The 18,114-nt window shown below is 35.9% G+C and overlaps 1 protein-coding gene across 5 annotated transcripts in view; it reads left to right on the top strand.

The window, feature by feature from the left end:
- The window catches only part of DIAPH2 (diaphanous related formin 2), a 198,841-nt gene that overhangs the window by 109,434 nt on the left and 71,293 nt on the right, over positions 1–18,114 (top strand). For all 5 annotated transcript variants that reach the window (XM_027687357.1, XM_027687356.1, XM_027687355.1 and 2 more), the window contains one exon: positions 7,380–7,544. In XM_027687357.1, coding sequence (XP_027543158.1) covers positions 7,380–7,544 — 165 coding nt within the window. The remainder of the gene's footprint in view (positions 1–7,379; positions 7,545–18,114) is intronic.

Genomic DNA, 18,114 nt, shown 5'->3' with positions numbered 1-18,114 from the left:
GGAGGCATTTCTCTTTTCCTTCCCCACGCTTCACCAACAAAACTTTATCTAGATGAGGTACCCATCAATCTCCTGATTGAAGCTTGTTAAAACTGGAGGCACCTGACAGCTCAAACATCCCTTGCTTAATTAAATCCACATAAAGAGAGGGAAACTGCATGATCAAAGAGAAAGCAATGTGGTTGCAGTTTCTATGAAAGATTTAGGGCACCAAAAGCTGTAATTTTTGTTTCATGTATCTGATTGTGTGATCCAAAGCTAATATAATATTTCTGGGAGTGGCTCCCTTACCAGGGTTTTGCTGAAATACGTATCAACACCTACTTTTTTTATTGTTGTTAGAACATGTTTGTCAATGTTTTGTGTTATTTGAAACAGTCACAATTAATTTGAATATCATATGCAAAACAAATTTTACAGCATCATTTTGTTTGTAATTGCTGCATTTTTGTTGTTTTCTTTCTTGTTTTTATTCATCTAAAGAGATTTTTATCTAGTTGTCCTCCAGGGAAGAGATGCTCTAAATCCATTATTCTTGCAATGTTTTCTGTTTGATATGTGCTTGACTATCATGTGTTTGTTGTTGCTTTCTAATTAATACACAAATAGGGATTGTTTGTCACCACAAAAAATAAGAGAGATTTGTGTTTCAAAAAGCTCCAGGACCACTCTTCATACTGCTTCAAATTATTTAAAAATCAAAATATCACAAATGAGAATCGAGTTAAGTACTAGATGATTTCTGTTGTAAAAGGTGCTGAAAAAACACCTGCAGGAAGTACTCAGGGAGTGACTCCTTTTCAGACTTCTTAGTACAGGATTCCAGCCAGAAATGTGATCCATGACTTTGAAGGATCTGAGCAAAGATCTGTGAATTTTGTACAAGTATAGGAAGATGACCTGTAAAGTGTTCATAGGCTGGAATAATAAACTGGAGAACTATTGATATTCTTTTGTAATTTTATAAGATTCTTTGCCTTTCTTCTGTCCTGTCATCTCACATCCATTGTTGTAGTACTTCCACAGGTTACCTGCTCTGCAGGTCATGGGGATGTTGAAGCACCTGCTGCAGGTCTGAGATTGGGAGGGTGAGATGATGAAATGTGTAACCAGTACAGGCTGGGTGTGAAGTTATCTCTACACCTGTATCTATTTCATTCTTCTTCTGGTATAATCTTCTTACTCCTCATTTTTAACAGCTCTCGCAGCTTCCATTCAGAACAAATGAAGCTAAATTATCCACCTATTTTGTCCTGAATGGCATTTTGATGTTCTCCAAAAAGGACGTTTTTCAACTGTCAGGAAACTCAATTCCTCTCAGCGTGTTTTTGCAAAAGGAGTTTCAAAATTCTGGTGACTTCATCAGTGGAAATAAAGCTTTGTTTTTGCCAGGGTGAAAGGTTTGGTTTGCTTTCAGGGGTACTAGAGCTTTTAGAAACTGTTTTGAAAGTGTTTTCTGTCTTCTGTTAAAAATGGGGAAATGGACTTCAGGGATTATTCCCCTGTTACAATTATGGGAAAAAAATCTTAACTTGCGAGGTCATCAACTTTCTTTTTCTTTGAATAATAAAACCCCAAAAGTGTTCTAGGTTAATTTAGGTTAATACCTAACTCTATTTTTGGAGTTTTTAGGGGTTTTTTGAGTGTTTTTATTTAAGATAGACATGATCTTACCTTCTCTCTGCCCTATGTCTTTAGAAATGTCACCTTTCGTATTCTTTTTGAAGAGCCAAGTGCTCTTATTTACTTTTAAAGTTTTCTTCTTTGTGCTGACACAGGAAATTCCTAATTTGGCATCCTAAGTCTTTGAGCAGACTTTTCCGGTATAAACCAGTTCAAGAAACAGCCTTTGGAGCTTTGTTCCTTGGTTTGAGTATCATATAAAATAGGCCCTTGTTTATCAGTTTTTGCCCAGAGAGTTTCTATGAGACTTTTAGAGCAATAAGCACTGATCTTTGTGTCCTCATTAACGGAAGTATAAATAAAAAAGCATTATTGAAATGATGTTGACATAAGCTTTCTCTTGTGCATAGTGACGTGGTAGAATCAATGGAAATTGTCTTTTCATTATTGAGGAGTTTGAATGCAGAAAAGTTGGGAATTGCTACGATTGCTTAGAGCTGGTATTAAGTAAACATTGACAGATTTTTCTGGTGTTTACCAAGATGAAAGTTTTATGCCATTTAGGGACAAGGCAGAAGCCTCATCTTAATTAACACAAACTTAAATGTGATTCTGCAGTTTCAGGAGAAGGAGCAGCTCACAGCCAGCATTGTTCCTGGATGGATATGATCTTTTAGTGCTTCATTTCCATGAACACAGACCTGAAATCTTGTCTGCGCACAGTGAATGCAGTTGTGTTAAATAGTTCTGATAGTTAAGGATAACTTCAGGTACTAATGGAATGAAGGGAGAGGAATAGACTTCTTTGCTCTAAGATAGCTGAGAAGCAACTGTTCTTCTGTGTTTTGTTTTGGTTTGGTTGTTTTTCCTGAGCAATTCTGTTAAATGCTGAATGATGAGGTAATTTGCTTTGTAATGAGAAAGAAATTCTCACACTGAGCTTTTTATGGATATTTTATTAAGGAATCTTTAAGCTCTACAGAAGTACATGATTTTGTGTACACTGATAAAGTGGGGCTCCTGCTCTGCATCTTGGTTTCTTCGGGTTTTAATTTGGGCAGAGTGAAGTGTCTTGTAATGAAGATTTCTGCAAATTTTTCTTTTTTGCAAAGGCTTTCAACAGGAAGAAAAGATTTAGGGATATAATTGTGATTCATAATTATCTGTGTACGCTCCAGAAGTCTTGTCTTCCGCGTAGTCACAGAGATCCATTATGTATGTAGTGTGAATGATAAAATTGTTACCATCTGTTTACATACTGATAGCAGGTGAAAATAAAGCTATCAGTGCAAATGACTTACTGTTATTAAAGCTGAATTTCTGTCTTCAGCTAATAAGTTCTGTTTGTGTTTCTCCAGTTCAATTCAAAGAATGCTCTATTATGAATGAGCTTGGAGATTAGAAACTAAGAGCACTGGTACATCCTTCATTAAAGATGACACTACTGAATCAAACTTTCCCTTCTAGCTAAATAAAAAAGATGTTAAGCCTAGTTTGGTGGTACCTCAATCCAGAATCCTATTCTGAAATGACAGGATACAATTGGTATGGTCAAAATATTTGTAGTAAATTTTCACACTTACTGGTAATTGTCATTAAAAATCCTTCAGTAAGTATTTGAGTTCTCATTGAAGTGTATTTCTTTAATATTGGTTGTAGATAAGTGTACTTTATCTACTAGATCTGTGTGTTTTTACACTGTTTCTGTCTGTAACAAGTATTAGCACCAGTGTGTACAGTAGAATAAGAAACGTTGATACATTCTAGTAAAACTGAAGTTAACTGAAAACTAAGTAGATCAGATACTTAAATAAATGAAGTTTAGGTGGTTTTGCTTTCCAGACTCCTAGGCTGATTATTTTTTACCCCTTTGTTATAGTGCCAATTTATAGAATATGCTAAATACATTGGTTCCTTCTCTTTAGGTTGAGTGGGTTTATAAATGAGAACATCTTACACCTCTAGTCCCAGCGGGCCTTTGTTTTCTTTTGCCCTTGTGTTTTTGCTCTCTATTAGGAGGTAATCCATCCATAGCACAATGCCAGCTGCCTCTTCCTTAAATGATCTTTTTTGTGTCAACACAAACTTTTGAGAATCAAGCATTACATGAAAAACTCTCCCAGTGGAATGCAGCTCTCTCCTGTTTTCAGCTTCCTGTAACCAGTAGCTGGAAGGACATGTCAAAGAGAACTTGTAGTCAGTCTTTGAAGGGCTTGTGGAAAGTGTTAGGAAGCTTGTGGCAGGTCTCTCCTTTGTGTTTGCTCTGCAATCTTTCATCTTCTGGAAGTATCAAAGGCATCAACTGAGTGGCCTGGTTTTTTGTCTGCTGTTGCAGATTCTGTGGTGAACATCCCTTAAATTCCTTTTTTATAGTGACTGTGGCCCTGGAGAGGGGCCTCCTTAGCTGCTGGAACACCAGTGCATTCTTTAAAATCATGTTAAATGACTAATGTTCTTTCTGCTGTGGCACATTTATTGTTGATGCCAAGCTGGCAGTGCTGCCTTTCATTTGCTTTGTCCGTGCTGGCAGCAATAGGTGTTGCCTTGGGGCAAGGGAGTGTTTGGTGTGTTCTGGTACTTTATTAACTTGTATTCAAGTTATTGATATATTGGTCTGAAATCCATAGCAGATGTTGTGGTAGAAGTAACGACTTGTCTTCCAGCTGATTTGAGATCTTCAACCTTGATTTCTCTGATCATACTTTTCATCTGTTTACATGGAAGAAACCAGTAGAAATCATGGAAGGGTAATGGTAGTGATCTTCACAGCTAAAAAATATGGTTATGTGGAAAAAACAAGCTTGTGAATAAAGTAATTTCTCTTAGTGGAACAAGCACCCTTTAGACTTAATAGTGGAAAAATCCGTGATTTTTGTTTGTGTTCAGAATAGTGAGAATGAAACCTTGTTTACAGTTTTTAAGTAAACACTCATTAAAGCTTCAATCTGTATTAAGGAAAACTGTTGGAATTAAATATTGCTATTACACAAATTTTATACATTTTAGATTCCTGGCTAATGTTTTTTCATGAAATACTGTAGGCACATATGGCTCTGCTTCCCTGGAATTACTGCATTGGCTAAGTCACTGCATTTCAAGGTGATGTTTTAAGTTACTAATATTTTATAAGTAGGAAGATTATATGAAACATATAGAGTATGACAGTAACTTTTTTAATATTACATGGTATATGACTGGAAACTATTGTCTCCACAGCTCTGACTTGTCTTCTACAAAATTAAGCATAGTTAAAACACTATTCTCTCTTTGCTTATCCTATTCATCTTTCTTACTGACATTCTTTTGTCTTGCAAACTCTCTGTTAATGATATTTTTTATTTGCAGTTTGGTACTTCATAGATACACTGTCATTTCAACATTATTATTTTTTGTGTTTCTACAGTGTTACTTTAAAACATCTCATAATTTCACTAAAAGTATTAGGGTTTTTTTAGTGCTTACTATGTTATTTCTCATGTGAATGTGCAACTTGAATGGAGAATTTGACTCTGGTAGCTTTGTCTCCAATTACAAATCTGGAATAGTCAAAGTATTTTTCTAATTCGGCTTTTTATTATATAAGATTGTATTTAAAGGATCCACAGATATAATTTGTACATTTATATACCTTTGTATTTCTTTTTCCTAGTATTTTTGGTGAGTTGTTCATGGCAGCAGTCTGCTGACTCTAGGCAATACGTGTTTTTCTAAAATTTTTAGACTGTGCTCAATAATTCAGTAATGTCCCATTATTACCTATTTAATGTATTCTTGCCATTAAACTTTCATTTGCTTTTGTACAGTTAAATGTCATTGAAGACTCAACTGTACCAGGTTTGTCTTATGTTAAGATGAGCAATTCAACAGTGCAAGCTTGAAATTCTAACCAAGGAGGTTAAACTTCTTTTCAATACACTGAGAATACAGGTATTGCTACTGTGCTTGCACTGGTGTGGCACTTTACAGGCAGGTGTTAGTTTCAAAATCTTGATATTTATATATTAATACCCATCACATTGTTGGTTTCTCTTTCGAAATGAACATTATAAGCAAACAGCTTTTCTCTTGTGCTACTGAGGTTTTAATTGAGAGGAGAGAATAGCTGGGAGAAATTTATATTAGATAGAGTTTTCAATCATACTTTTAAGAACCAATTTTTAAATTACTGTTTACATACTCTCCCATTTGTTCGGGCAGGAAAATCCACATGGAATATTAGGCCTCTTTCCAATGGAAGGTATTTTCAGCTTTCTTTCATGCTTGTGCAGTGACAGCCTTTTAGGTACTCAGCAGTATCCAAATGCTGCAGAAATGTTATTAATAGAGTATCCACCTGAATTTCCATTCTTTATTGTACAATTTGTTGACTATTTTCTGAAGGATCACTTTTGGGTTTAGTCTAATCTCAAAAAGAAATTTTTTTTATGATTTCTCTGTACATCTCTGTCCCCTACTTTAGTTTCCAGTTTGTTTGTTGTTTTTCAGAGACTGGGATCTCAAAAATGTTGTGTAATTAGAAATGTGATACGAGGCAGCCTCTCAAATTAGAGTCTCAGGTCTGGGGAAAGGCTGAAGCGTGAGCTCTGCTCTATTAACGATCAGAATCCGCATGGAAGAGGGTTGTTACAAGGAAAAGCCACAGGGAGCCAGGCTGAATGATTTCTGTAGTTCAGGGAATAACTTGTCTTTTGTTCTTGGGGTTTGATATGTGCAGCACAACACTTTCATCAGCTACAATTGGGTATCAGCAGAACTAGTTTAATCCTGTACCAGCTCTGTTTTTTCCCAGTGATTTGTGACTTTGTGGATATAAACAACCACACAGAACAAAACAGCAGAGTGAAACGTACTTGCTTTGAGGCAAACTAATATTTCCCTTAATAGCTTGCATTGCACCCTTCTTGTATTTGCAAAATAATTGTTCAAAAATATTTTCCTTAATAAAGGGGGGGAAAAAGCCACATTTTTCCATTTAAAAGTATTATTATTAAAACTTTTAATGATGACTGCTGAGATGAAAGTCTCAGTCTCATTTCTAGACTTCCATACTTCCTAAGGAAAAGAAAAAAGACTTGCGTTGTTCCATGGTGTTTTTCTCACTAATAATTTTTCAAACCTGTTTGTCAGTTTACTGGGGCGGGCGGGTGGATATTTCATTTTTGTAAGTTCTGTGAAATTACATAGTTGGGAGCACCTCAAAAAAGTGTACCTAGGACAGGAAGCCTGGGGCATGAGCTGTGTGGCTGGGCAGGAAAGAATCCACAGAGAAGACTTCTGTAATAAAAGGCAAAGAAAATTAGATGTCATACTATATAATTTTGCCATTGATAGTTATGCATGTTTAGCATATAAAATGCATGTCCATAGTGTGGGGAACATGACATCACCTGAACACAGTGAGAGATCATAGAGCCTCACAGCCAACTAATTTTGACTATGTCATTTCATAGAATGTATTTTATAAAATTAGTCATTACTTCAAAGAGAAATGTCCAAGATATTTATACATTTTATAAAGTTCTATATTCTGTTAGTCTCAAATCTTCACCATTGGAAAGGGGTCATCTAATGGAAATGTTGGTATGAACTTGCAGACATGTTAATACATAAAAGTGTCATATTTGAAAGCAGAACAGCACTTGCACATTTTCCAGTTTTAACCTTTGTACTCACTTGTCTTTACTTTGTTACTTTGTTTACTTTATTTACTGTTAGATTGCACTGCATTTGAATGATTTTCCTTAACAAAACCTTACAGCTTTGCTGAGAGTGCCCGAGAGCAATATGAAAAACTGTCCAACATGCACAACAACATGACTAAATTGTACGAAAATTTGGGAGAATACTTTACCTTTGATCCCAAAGCAATAAGCATAGAAGAATTTTTTGGTGATCTGAGCAACTTCAGAACTCTATTTTTGGTGAGTATTGTCTTCAAAATATTACATATTTTCTGATATCTTTTTTTTCCCAATTTTAATTCTTGCCTCATTTCTCTATTTTTTCTGTCATAGTTAACTTCATGTTTTGTCCTGTGGCAGGAAATTGGGTGAATGTTTCCAGAATTATTTAGCTTTGAATCACAGATAGCTCTTGTCCTCCAGTTTGTAACTTGACAACTCAACTGTGAATAAGGTTGAGACATATGGATAGTTGGAAAATATTTTTCCTCTTTTAACTAAAATTGCCTGTTGGCTGACACACAATAAATAGACATGATCTGAAAAGCATGTTAAAATCCAGATCTGAATGGAAGTGCCTACATTTGTATTGTGTTAGAATCTGGCTGATGCCTTGGTGATACTGAAACCTTGGAGATGAGCTCTGTGTTGCTGACACAAGTTCACTTAGGTGCTTGTATCACCATTTCCAGTCATCCAGAGTGATCAGGATATGTCTTTTTTTTTTTTTTTTTAAGAAATTCAAGAATTTAATTTTAAACAGTTAAGATTTTAATGGGTTTAATGTCATCTTTCCTAGTGGCTTTCTGGAAGCCATAATTAGCTGCACCATGGGAAGTGTACAGGGAAAACAGATGCCTGGAATGTCACATTGTGTCTCTGGAGAATACAAACATCACTTGGAAATACCACTGTTTGCCATACAGCTGGGGCTCACTGCTCTGCCTGTTGCCAGGAGCTGCCTGAATTTATCATGCAATCATAAGAGTTTCAGTGTGATGGAGGAATAACTGCTTTTAAACATCATCATTAGTGGAAGAGGCTGTTGTGAAAGGTTTGGTGCAGTTAAACCACCCTCTATAGTTGAATCCTTTTCTTCTGCTGGCTTTGATTTGAAGCAAGTGCCTTTTGTGTATTTTCATCTTTTTTTCAAAAGTAATCCAAGTCTTGTATTTCAGTTGCATACTGAATCAATTTTAATGGTCTTTCTTTTTAAAATTTGGATACATGTACTAGCAGTGAACAAATCAAGTGTAAGATCTCTTTCTGGTAGGCAAAGGTTTTTCTAGATAGAAGAGACATACCCCAAGTAGTCTTTCTGAGATTACTCAAAAGTAGGGCTAATTTCTTGCGTTGCTTTATAATTTTAGAAAGTGGACAAAATAATTCCCTAGGATACTATTCTAATGCTACATGTTGGTCTAAATAGTTAATTACATCCATCTGATTCTATGGTCTTTAACATTTTATCTGTCCTTTTATCTTCTAAGCCTATTTTTAACAAAGTTATTCACTAATGAAATGAACTTGGACCATATGTATGATGCATACTAATTTAAATAGGAATGATCCAATATAAAATAGTGAAATCCAAGGCCTGTGTAGCTTGAGGAGACACTTTCTTTTTCACAGCATTACTTCTGCTTCAGTCAATTCACTTGTTCAGATACATACAGTAGTAGTAGTAATTGTAATTAGGTCTTTTGAGAATTTCTTGACTTATTTTATCCACTAGAGCAGAACTTTGTAGACTTTAGTGGCATAAAGATTGTTGTTTAGGGATTTAATTTTTTCCAGACGCTTGAGCAAGGCCTAGGGCAAACATTAGAAGTTCACAGTACAGCAATTTATTTTTTTTTTCTATAAGGAAAAAAATTACTGAAAAGAATTAACATTTTCTGCAATATTTTGATGTTTGCAAGAAGGTTCCCTGAAAGAAAGGAAAAAGATACTGCTTTAATCTGTAGGATTTACTGTAAGAAAGTAATAACTACTGATAAGAATTCAGGAGAAATCAGATAAGACTGAGGATATACAGCATCTCCAAACGTTCCCTAGAGCATGCATATTTATTAAATTTGTCCAGTTCAGACTGATGTAATGCCTGCATTCTTTCTCTAAGTAGTCCCATTAACTTCTTTTAGTATTTTGGTAAATGACTTAAGTATAATTTCAAATATTTTTGAAATATTGATGACTGGTTTCTTCCTGTTTATCGTTCTCCTATATTCTTGCTAGTGGCTGACTATTGATAAAAGCTTGTTTCTTCTGCCGGTAGCCATTTTAATGTAGAAATTCAGAAGTTCTTCAGTTTGCTGCTTCTGGTTTTGTTACATTTCTGTCGTGGACCTTTATGACAATAAGAGAAATCATAGAAACATTAAGGTAATTTAGGTTGTAGTGAGATGCTCTGGGGCTCTTTGAGTTCAGGTCCTGCTCAGAATAGGGCTGGTGTAGCCAAGCTGCATGGAACCTTGTCTAAGGGAGATGTGAATTCCTCCATGGATGCAGATTCTGTGACTGGGAGACTGCATTGCAGGCTTTGCTAAAGCCACAGGAAGCAATATCCATTGCTTTTCCCTCATCCACAGAGCCAGGCATCTCCTTAGAGAAGCCCATCAGGTTGGTCAGGCACAATTTACCATTTATATGTCCAATGTTGCTGTTTCCAGTCACCTTCTTGTACTTTATGTGCCTGGAAATGGATTCCAGAAGGAATTGCTCTGTGATCTGCTGAGCACAGAGGTGGTGGCTGACCTGTGTGTAGTGCAGCAGGGTTTGCTCACTTTTTTTGAAGGTGAGCTTGTTTGCCTGTTCCAGGCATTGGATATGTTCCTTGAGTCCCACAACTTTGATGAAAGAGAAGCCTTGCAATGACCCCAGGCAGCTGCCTGGGCCTGCCTGTGAGATGGTGTTGGCAAAGGTTGAGATGGAGGTGGCACAAGTGTTTCAGCCCCTTCTTTGATGTGGGATTCCATCCTCCGTTCGACTACTGGCCTTTGTTTTTCTTCATCCTCCTTTGTCTGTCCTATAAAAGCCTTTCTTGTTGCTTTTGTCATTGACAGTTTATCTCCATTTGAGCTCTGGCTTAATTGCTTCCCTCCCTGGGTATCCCTCCTGGATAGTATAGCTGGTCTGCCACTTCTCCATGTTTCTGGCTCGTGTCAGAGCTCCGTCAGGAATACCTTGTTCAGCCAAGATGGCCCCTGTCCCACCTGCTCAGCTTCCCACATGGCAGGACAGGTGTTGCTTGTGCTTTAAGAATGTTTTCCTTGAAGGTTAGTTGGCAATAATGAACACTTTACATATACATTGCATTTTAATTGAAACCACAGTGTATATAGTTGGAGATAATTGGCCTTTGTGAGCACTTAAATCCAACATAGCCCTTCAGAAAAGCTTCACTTGGCTTCTGTTACGTTTGTACAACAGATGTTTCCCTTTGCTTAACCTATGATTTTGCTATGGAAAAGCAAGAATACTGACTAAATAGTTTGATTGGAATGTCAATTTTTCTTTGTTTTATTTACAACTAAAAAATATGTTATAGCGTCATGTAACTTAGCTAGAGTATTTAACAAAGGTGCAATATGTATACATGAATGTTTCTAAAGATGAATCTACAAGAATTAAGTTAGAAATATATTCTGAATGGTACATTCCCAGGTCACAGACAAAATTATCTCTGTGTGTTTTTGTATGTACAGATACATATAAAGTGTATATATATATGTTTGTCTTATAAAACTCACATCAAGCTATTTTAATGGTAAGAAAGCAGCTGCTCTTTTGAAAATTCATGTTAAAGACTTTTGACAATTGTTGAAGGAAATGCCATATTTAATGGAAAATAATGCTGATTTTATTACTTGAAATGAAAAAGTAGATGCATGCATCATCTTTTCGAATTGCTTGCCTTTTGCAAGTTGGACAAAAACAGTATTTAGCAAATGCACCTCCACATGGTCTGAGCATTCAGCAGTTGTTGGGCTGAATGAAAAGATGTAGAGTTTACGAGAAAAACATTTTCTGGAAGTCAGTGTTGTTATTCATCCTTCATTCTTCTGATCAAAACGTAACAGCAATGCAGTGATATTCCTTTGGGCCCTGTAGTTTCTCCTCAAGTTATTTTCCAACAAATTTTTCACACAAATAATTTGTTATTCTGTTATCCCTAAACAACGGGAGGAAAAGCAATCCTAAGTAGGCAGTGTAGGCTGTTACAGGAACTGACCTTTCTCAGTTTCTTGATGAGACATATTGATTAGGGTTGGAACACTTTCTATGCTTTCCCAGCAATAGACAATTACCCCAAAACATTGATTCTTTTGTGGGCATTTTGTTGTTCTTTTTTTTGTTCTAAAAACTGTACAAAGTCTCGAAACAAGTACCAAATTTAAGTGCAGTCTTTTGTACTTAGTTTTTATCAACATCTGTCTTCCTTTGTGTGAGAGAGAATAAGTATTTTTGGGGATGTTCTGATATGTCAGGAGCAGGAAGAAAGTGTTGTGTAGGGAGCTGACAGTCTAAGTGACACCATGGAAACTGCCCTTTATAAAATTGCAAATTCCCAAATAATAAACTTAGAGCCCCCCTGACCAAACCTCTGACCAAACACTCCTTGTGAGCCCGTTCAGTTCACTGAGCTGCAATACAGGGAATTGGCCTAGAGATGCAGAGAGAAGAAACAGTTGATTTATTTATTATTCTATATCTGCTCCCATTTTATCCCCAGGCTTCTCTAACCATTTTTGCAGGAAATGTAATTAGAGCCAGGGGTGCAGTGAGACAAGGAAATAAAGTGTGCATCACGTTCCCCCTCTTGCAGTCAGACATCGTGTCCCTCACTCATGGCTGTGCTGGTCCTTGCTCAATCCCTTTTTTTCCATTTTGTCTTAAGAATAGGTAGAATATTTAAAACTTTGAAGTGAGCTTTTAAACGGATTTGTCCTGGTACTTGTGTCACCTCGCTCTTCATTTACTTCTCTGATTTTGTGCTGAAGTATGTCTTGATAACCTCACCATAATTAAGGAGGTGTATCACAGGTTGTAAGTAAAGCACTTCAGCAGGACTTTGCCAATGGAACATGAGTCAAACTCAAGCCTGAAGGAGGACAAGAAAAAAGATGCATTTAAATTAGTAAATCTACTGGATAATATCATCTCTTTTACATTTAGGACTTTCTGAAGAAGAAATGTTTTTTAGATTTTTATTGATTTAGTCCTTTATTCCATTGAAAATAAACACAAATTTCGATTGTCCTTGAGGACAATTGCAACCTGATACATTTTGGCTTGATATCATTTCAGGTTCTTATCAAATAATGATTAATCAGTTGCCTGAAGCAAGATGCCAGTTTGTTCTTTTCTGTTTGGGTTCTTTACTTTAACTTGCTGTCTTACAGTTTATATCAAGTGACCTGTAATATTTTTAAGCTGTCACTTTCTGAATGTTTGATTATGTTGGTGGTAGAATATTGAAAAACATCCACCAAATCTGTCATGCCTGCATTTGCAAACGGACATAAACATCCTTTTAATCAGATTGTGTGCTTTGTGGAAGTTGTATGAAATATGTACTTTAGCATTAGATAGGAAAAGTTCTTTTTTTGTTATACAGTTTTTAAATATTTCAAATTTTGTTTGCTCTGTGGACTTCCTTTTATTGCAGATAGTCTTAAAGGTGAATTTTGAGTCTAAAAATTAAAGTTGTTTTTGAAGCAGTAAGAGGCATTTTTGTTCAGTGAAGTGATACTTTTTTTTATGTGTGGTAGATAGTTTTATCAGTGGTGGCTGCTTCCCTCACATTTGTGTAAATGCAGCTCTTTGAATAAGGAATTAAATCTTTAAAATACATTATAAATGTACTTGGAGCAAAAGGGTTGTATTCTAGTATAAGTAAATATTTAAGCAGATGTGAGTAACTCATCAGGAGGCAGCATGAGAGATGGGTTTTTGGTAAAAGACCAGTGAAATAAACTGCCCTTTTGTATCAACACTGACTGTTGATGGATGGGCACTGTGTGCCCAGGATCTGTTACAGTAACCCTGCAATACAAGAGCCAGAAAGTGGAAATCTCCCCAAAATGATAAGATATATTAAATGATCAGTAAACTGAACAATTTTTATTGGTGACCACTACTCTGGTCTTTCAAGATTTTTTAAGATTGATGCCCTGTACCAGCCAGGAAACAAAACATCTGTTATGTTGCCTTCAGAAGAAACAACTTTCACCACAGAGGATTCAGCATCTTGAGTATAAATGTACCAGTAAGACCTTTTCTTCTTTCAAATATTTCTTTGCTTGTAACTTACTTCAAAGTAAGTTTCAAGCTGCATGACTCAGGAATGGTTTTTGTTTTTTTCCTGTTTAGCTTGTTTGAAATGTCTCTTGAATACAGCAGGTCATTGGCTACAGTAATATAAATCAATGAATATACAATACATAAATAAATACATAATAAACATCTGATTTACTATGAAATACGATGCATAGTCAGGCTAAATTCCCAGCTTTCAAACTCATAAATTGAGTTTGTAATTCAGGAGTGGTTTAAAAGAAAGGCTCTATTTATTCATTGTTCTCCTTGGTTATTTGTCTGGGAATACAGTTTGTCCCTTCTGCCTAAAAAGTAACAGTTCTTTAATGCAGTCTGAAAGATAACAGTTTCCAGCTAGCAGGAAGCTATGAAAAAATAAAGAATAATGAGCAAGAAGTATTTTCTTCAGCGAAATTTCCCAAGAGGTAGTATCGAAAGTGAAACATTGTCCTTATTAACAGGCAGTATATAGCAAACCCTTCCTCCCATCTGTCCCAAAAAATGAAACACAAACCTTTCTGTAAGCTCTCTAAATTCTCATCTGAGTGTATACATTCAGCTAGTGCTGAGAAGAATTATTTTTAATCATTATACTGAGAAAAACAGGAATTAGGTGTAGGCTGTGAAAGTTTACAAGGGGTGGAATCGGAAGCAAAAGAATTCACGTAGGAGTGGTAACTCAACTTTATTTACAAAGGGTTAGTGCTGCTACATAAGCACTTACTCTGTTCATGATATAAAACACAAGGATGACATTTCTCTTGGAAACTCTCTAAAAGATGTAAAAATAAAGAATAATAATAAAAGAAATGAAACTGAATCAAAGTACACCAAGTTGGCAAGCACTTTAAGATTGGCAAGTGTAGAAATAACAGGCAGCATAGATGGGCTTGGGATTTTGTTCTCACCTGTCTAATTTGTTTCTTTGGTGGTGTGGCTGCCTTTGGGGATCGGGTAAAACCATTAGATGTCATATTTCATGGTAGTGATGCCATTGATTAAGTAATATTTTCAAGAGTTATATGGGAAAACATAGTCTAGAGAAAATCATGAAGTTGGATTTCCTGATCTTGAAAAGGAACAGGATTAAAAGCCTTCCTTCAGAATTTTTTGTTTGATATTCAATGCTGATAGCAGTGAGTCCAACTGAGTAACATCAGTATTTTCAGGCATTGTCTTGGAAGTTTGTAATATTTAAATGAGGATTTTGAATCCTCATTTCACTCTGAAAACAAGGCATAGTTTGGGATTTTGGCTGTTGTGATACTTAAGCTGTTGAAAAGCTGTTGTAAACCAGTGACTTTTTTTACTTGCTCTTACTCCCTTTGGCATGGCTTTAGGTCTAGAAGAGACCCTTCCATAGAAGACATTTACAGGCTACAGATGCCAACATCTCTGCACCTCACATATTTCTGAAAAGCTGTCATGTGTTAGAAGGAATCTGACTTCTCTCTAAAATCTCCACAGTTTCATTTCACATATATAGTCTTAACCTCATCATTCTGTTTGTTCATGTATCTTATTAAGATAATTTGATAATTGGAATCCATGTTTGTCTTAATTGTGATTTCAGATAGATCACTGCATTATTGCAGCTTCAATTAGCTCGCTGATGTTGTAGTAAATTATAGCTCATTCACTTCCTTAAGTTCATATTTGCTTGCTTATCACGTTTAGGGAAATCCAAAGCAAGCTAATAGAATTGGATAATCCTGTCAAAGCACAATGTGGAAGGTATAAGAAACCTCAAGAAAGAAATTGCAGCTGTATAAGTGTATCCCTTCAGTGCTGGGTTTTCTCACATTGTTATTTCTTTGGAGTGTAATCCCACACAACCACTACAATGCTTCCTTCCAATAGTTCACCAGCCATGACTGTAAGGAATTCTGCAATATCTTTCTAACACAGGCAGCTTTATTTTCTTGTTTAAATACTTTGTCTTTATACACTACATTGCGCGTAATTCTCACAGCCTCTATTAAAATCTGTCAAGAATTTCTAGCCAGCAACTTGGAAACCTTACACACATCATATTCAAGGTGCTGCTATTTAAAAGAATAATTGACTTTTTCCACTGGATTTAGGCTTTTGTATGAACAGTTCTTACAGATTTACCTTAGAGCGAATTTTTGTTAAACAGTCTAAATAACTGCACTCACATGATGATGCAAGGCTTCATGTGCCAAAATATTGATTTGTCTCCTCCTTAATCCAGAAAGATTGCTTTGGAACATAATGGTAATTCATCTGCTCTGGACCTTGGTTTCTCTTTTCAGATTGTACCCAAACAGCCAACATTGGCGATTTTAAGTTCTTTTTTTTTTTTTTTTAATGAAGACAGTTATATGGTTTTGTTAATGTTTGTGTTTCAGCTCTGTGTCTCTTTCAGGAATAACCAGAATTAGGCATTCCTGTTTATTCTGCTATCCAAATATTGATTGAAAGGAGCTGGTAAAACAGTCCCAAATCTGTCCACTTGTGGGCTGTTTAGTAATCATTCAAACACATCCAGTGGAGTAATTCAGTCATACAATACAGCTTTTCCTTGGAAGTCTTAAACTCGGATCAGTAAACACTGCAAACCTCTTCTACCTTACATCACTAGACAGTTTGAAATGTTTTTGCAACCCAGCTGATGAGCCAGCAGCAAACCCCTTCTCCCTACCTGAGCAGACTGCAGAGCTCCACTTGCCAAGCCCTTAATCTGTGCTGGCATGTCAAAGACATTCCCTGTCACATGTGATGGCCCCGATGCACAAAGCACAGGGCAGTGTCCCAAACGTAATCTTTTCTACTTACCGTTTCATGGCCACCCAGCAGGAAATTCAATTTGTCTGCTCTTCTTTAATACCAGCTCATTACATCTCTTTTCCATTATTTTCATAAGGATAGCAATGTATTTAAATGTGTTATCCTCCAAGGAATACCAAAAGATCTTTCTTTTACATGTAAACTGATTGCACAATCTGCTGTATTTTAACTCTCTTTATTTCTGTAGATTAACTTCCAGTTAATCTGAGTTTGTTGTTTCTAACGACTTACGGCTGAAAAAGATTATTTTCCTGGAACTTCAGCTGACATATTTTGCAGTTGCAAGGCAAATTTAGGGAAGGCCTGAGGGATCACAGGCAGGCTTCATTATTGGTGCATGACCGCTTTGTAGCCAACTGCATCTTTAATATCCGGGGAGATTTGTGCACTACAGTTTGTTTTCTTTCTTCTTGTTTTTAATAATTTACCTTTGAGAGTCTATTTACAACCATGTCGATGTGTGAATATGTTTGTCTGTCAAAACTTAAGATATGTACAGAATGCAAGAGATGCATTAATTTTTTATTTGCTTCTTAAGGAAGCCAAGCTGTAAACTGGCAGTCCTGAGTGCAAGAGCTGTACTTCAGTGAATCCTAATAAACACAAGGGGGAACATCAAACTATGTGCCTCTTCAACTAACTCATTTAAAAAGAGATAATATTCCTTGCTGAATCTATTTTTCTGCTAGGATAGACAATAATTTGGTTTTGTTTTTATTGTAACAAAACAAACCTACAATCAAACTTTCTTTAACTTTTAATTTGCTATTGAATTAGCAAAACTGCATGGCCTTCTGCACCAACCAAGAAAACAGAGGGTTGTGAACAGCACATCAAAAAAAGGGGTTGTATACATTTAAATATTTCTATCTGTTGAGATTCACTTGAAAATTATTTTTTGCATACACTTACATGTTTTGAAAAGAGAGTATCTGGATGAATGCTTTTCAAATGTTTTCCAAAGCTGTTGGGAAGGCTTTTATTCTTACCCATGGATAGCCTCTTGCTCTGTGACATTTGTCTGATTTGTAACTGTTAGATTGGTTTAGTTTTATCCTTTAATTAGGGAATAAATCTAGTTGTGTAGTAAATACCTATGAACACTAGTAAGTACTTTGTCAGTGTTGAGCTACATTGCAGTAACAGAACTGCTGATTTTTTTCCCGTCTTTTAAAGGCAATGTGGGTTACAGAGCTGTTTTTTTCAGTATTCAAACTAATCTCTATCTTTTGAGGTAATTTAGCCTACAAACCTACAGTAAAAGGGTATCATTGACATTTGATACTGAAAAAATAATCTGATAATAGCACTGTTCTATATTAAAAGAAATCCACTGAAACTCAGGAGTTTGGAAGAGAAAAGGTATAGTGGAGTAAAAAACCATGCCAAAAGAAAAACAGGTGAAAGCATAAGGTGATGTCCAGATCTCTTTTAAATTTACTTAAAGCTTAACTTCAGATTGGTGGGCCCCAAGTAACACTGTTGTAAGGCAGATGCAGAATCATTTCCCATTTGTATTAAATATTGTTTGACTTATCCACAGTCCTGAGGTCTAAAGAAAGAGGAAATACTTAATAATGAAGTATTCAAAGCCACATGAGAAAGAAAAATAACCCTTTGCAGTGAAACTGTAGAAAATGAAACTTAAAGGATTGGTGGTATAATCCAGGCAGAGCAA

Source organism: Neopelma chrysocephalum, unplaced genomic scaffold, assembly GCF_003984885.1.
Source record: "Neopelma chrysocephalum unplaced genomic scaffold, ASM398488v2 Primary Assembly neopelma1_73b, whole genome shotgun sequence".
Lineage (NCBI taxonomy): Eukaryota > Metazoa > Chordata > Aves > Passeriformes > Pipridae > Neopelma > Neopelma chrysocephalum.
Note: the sequence above shows the minus strand (reverse complement) of the source record. Positions and strands in the feature narration are given on the sequence as shown.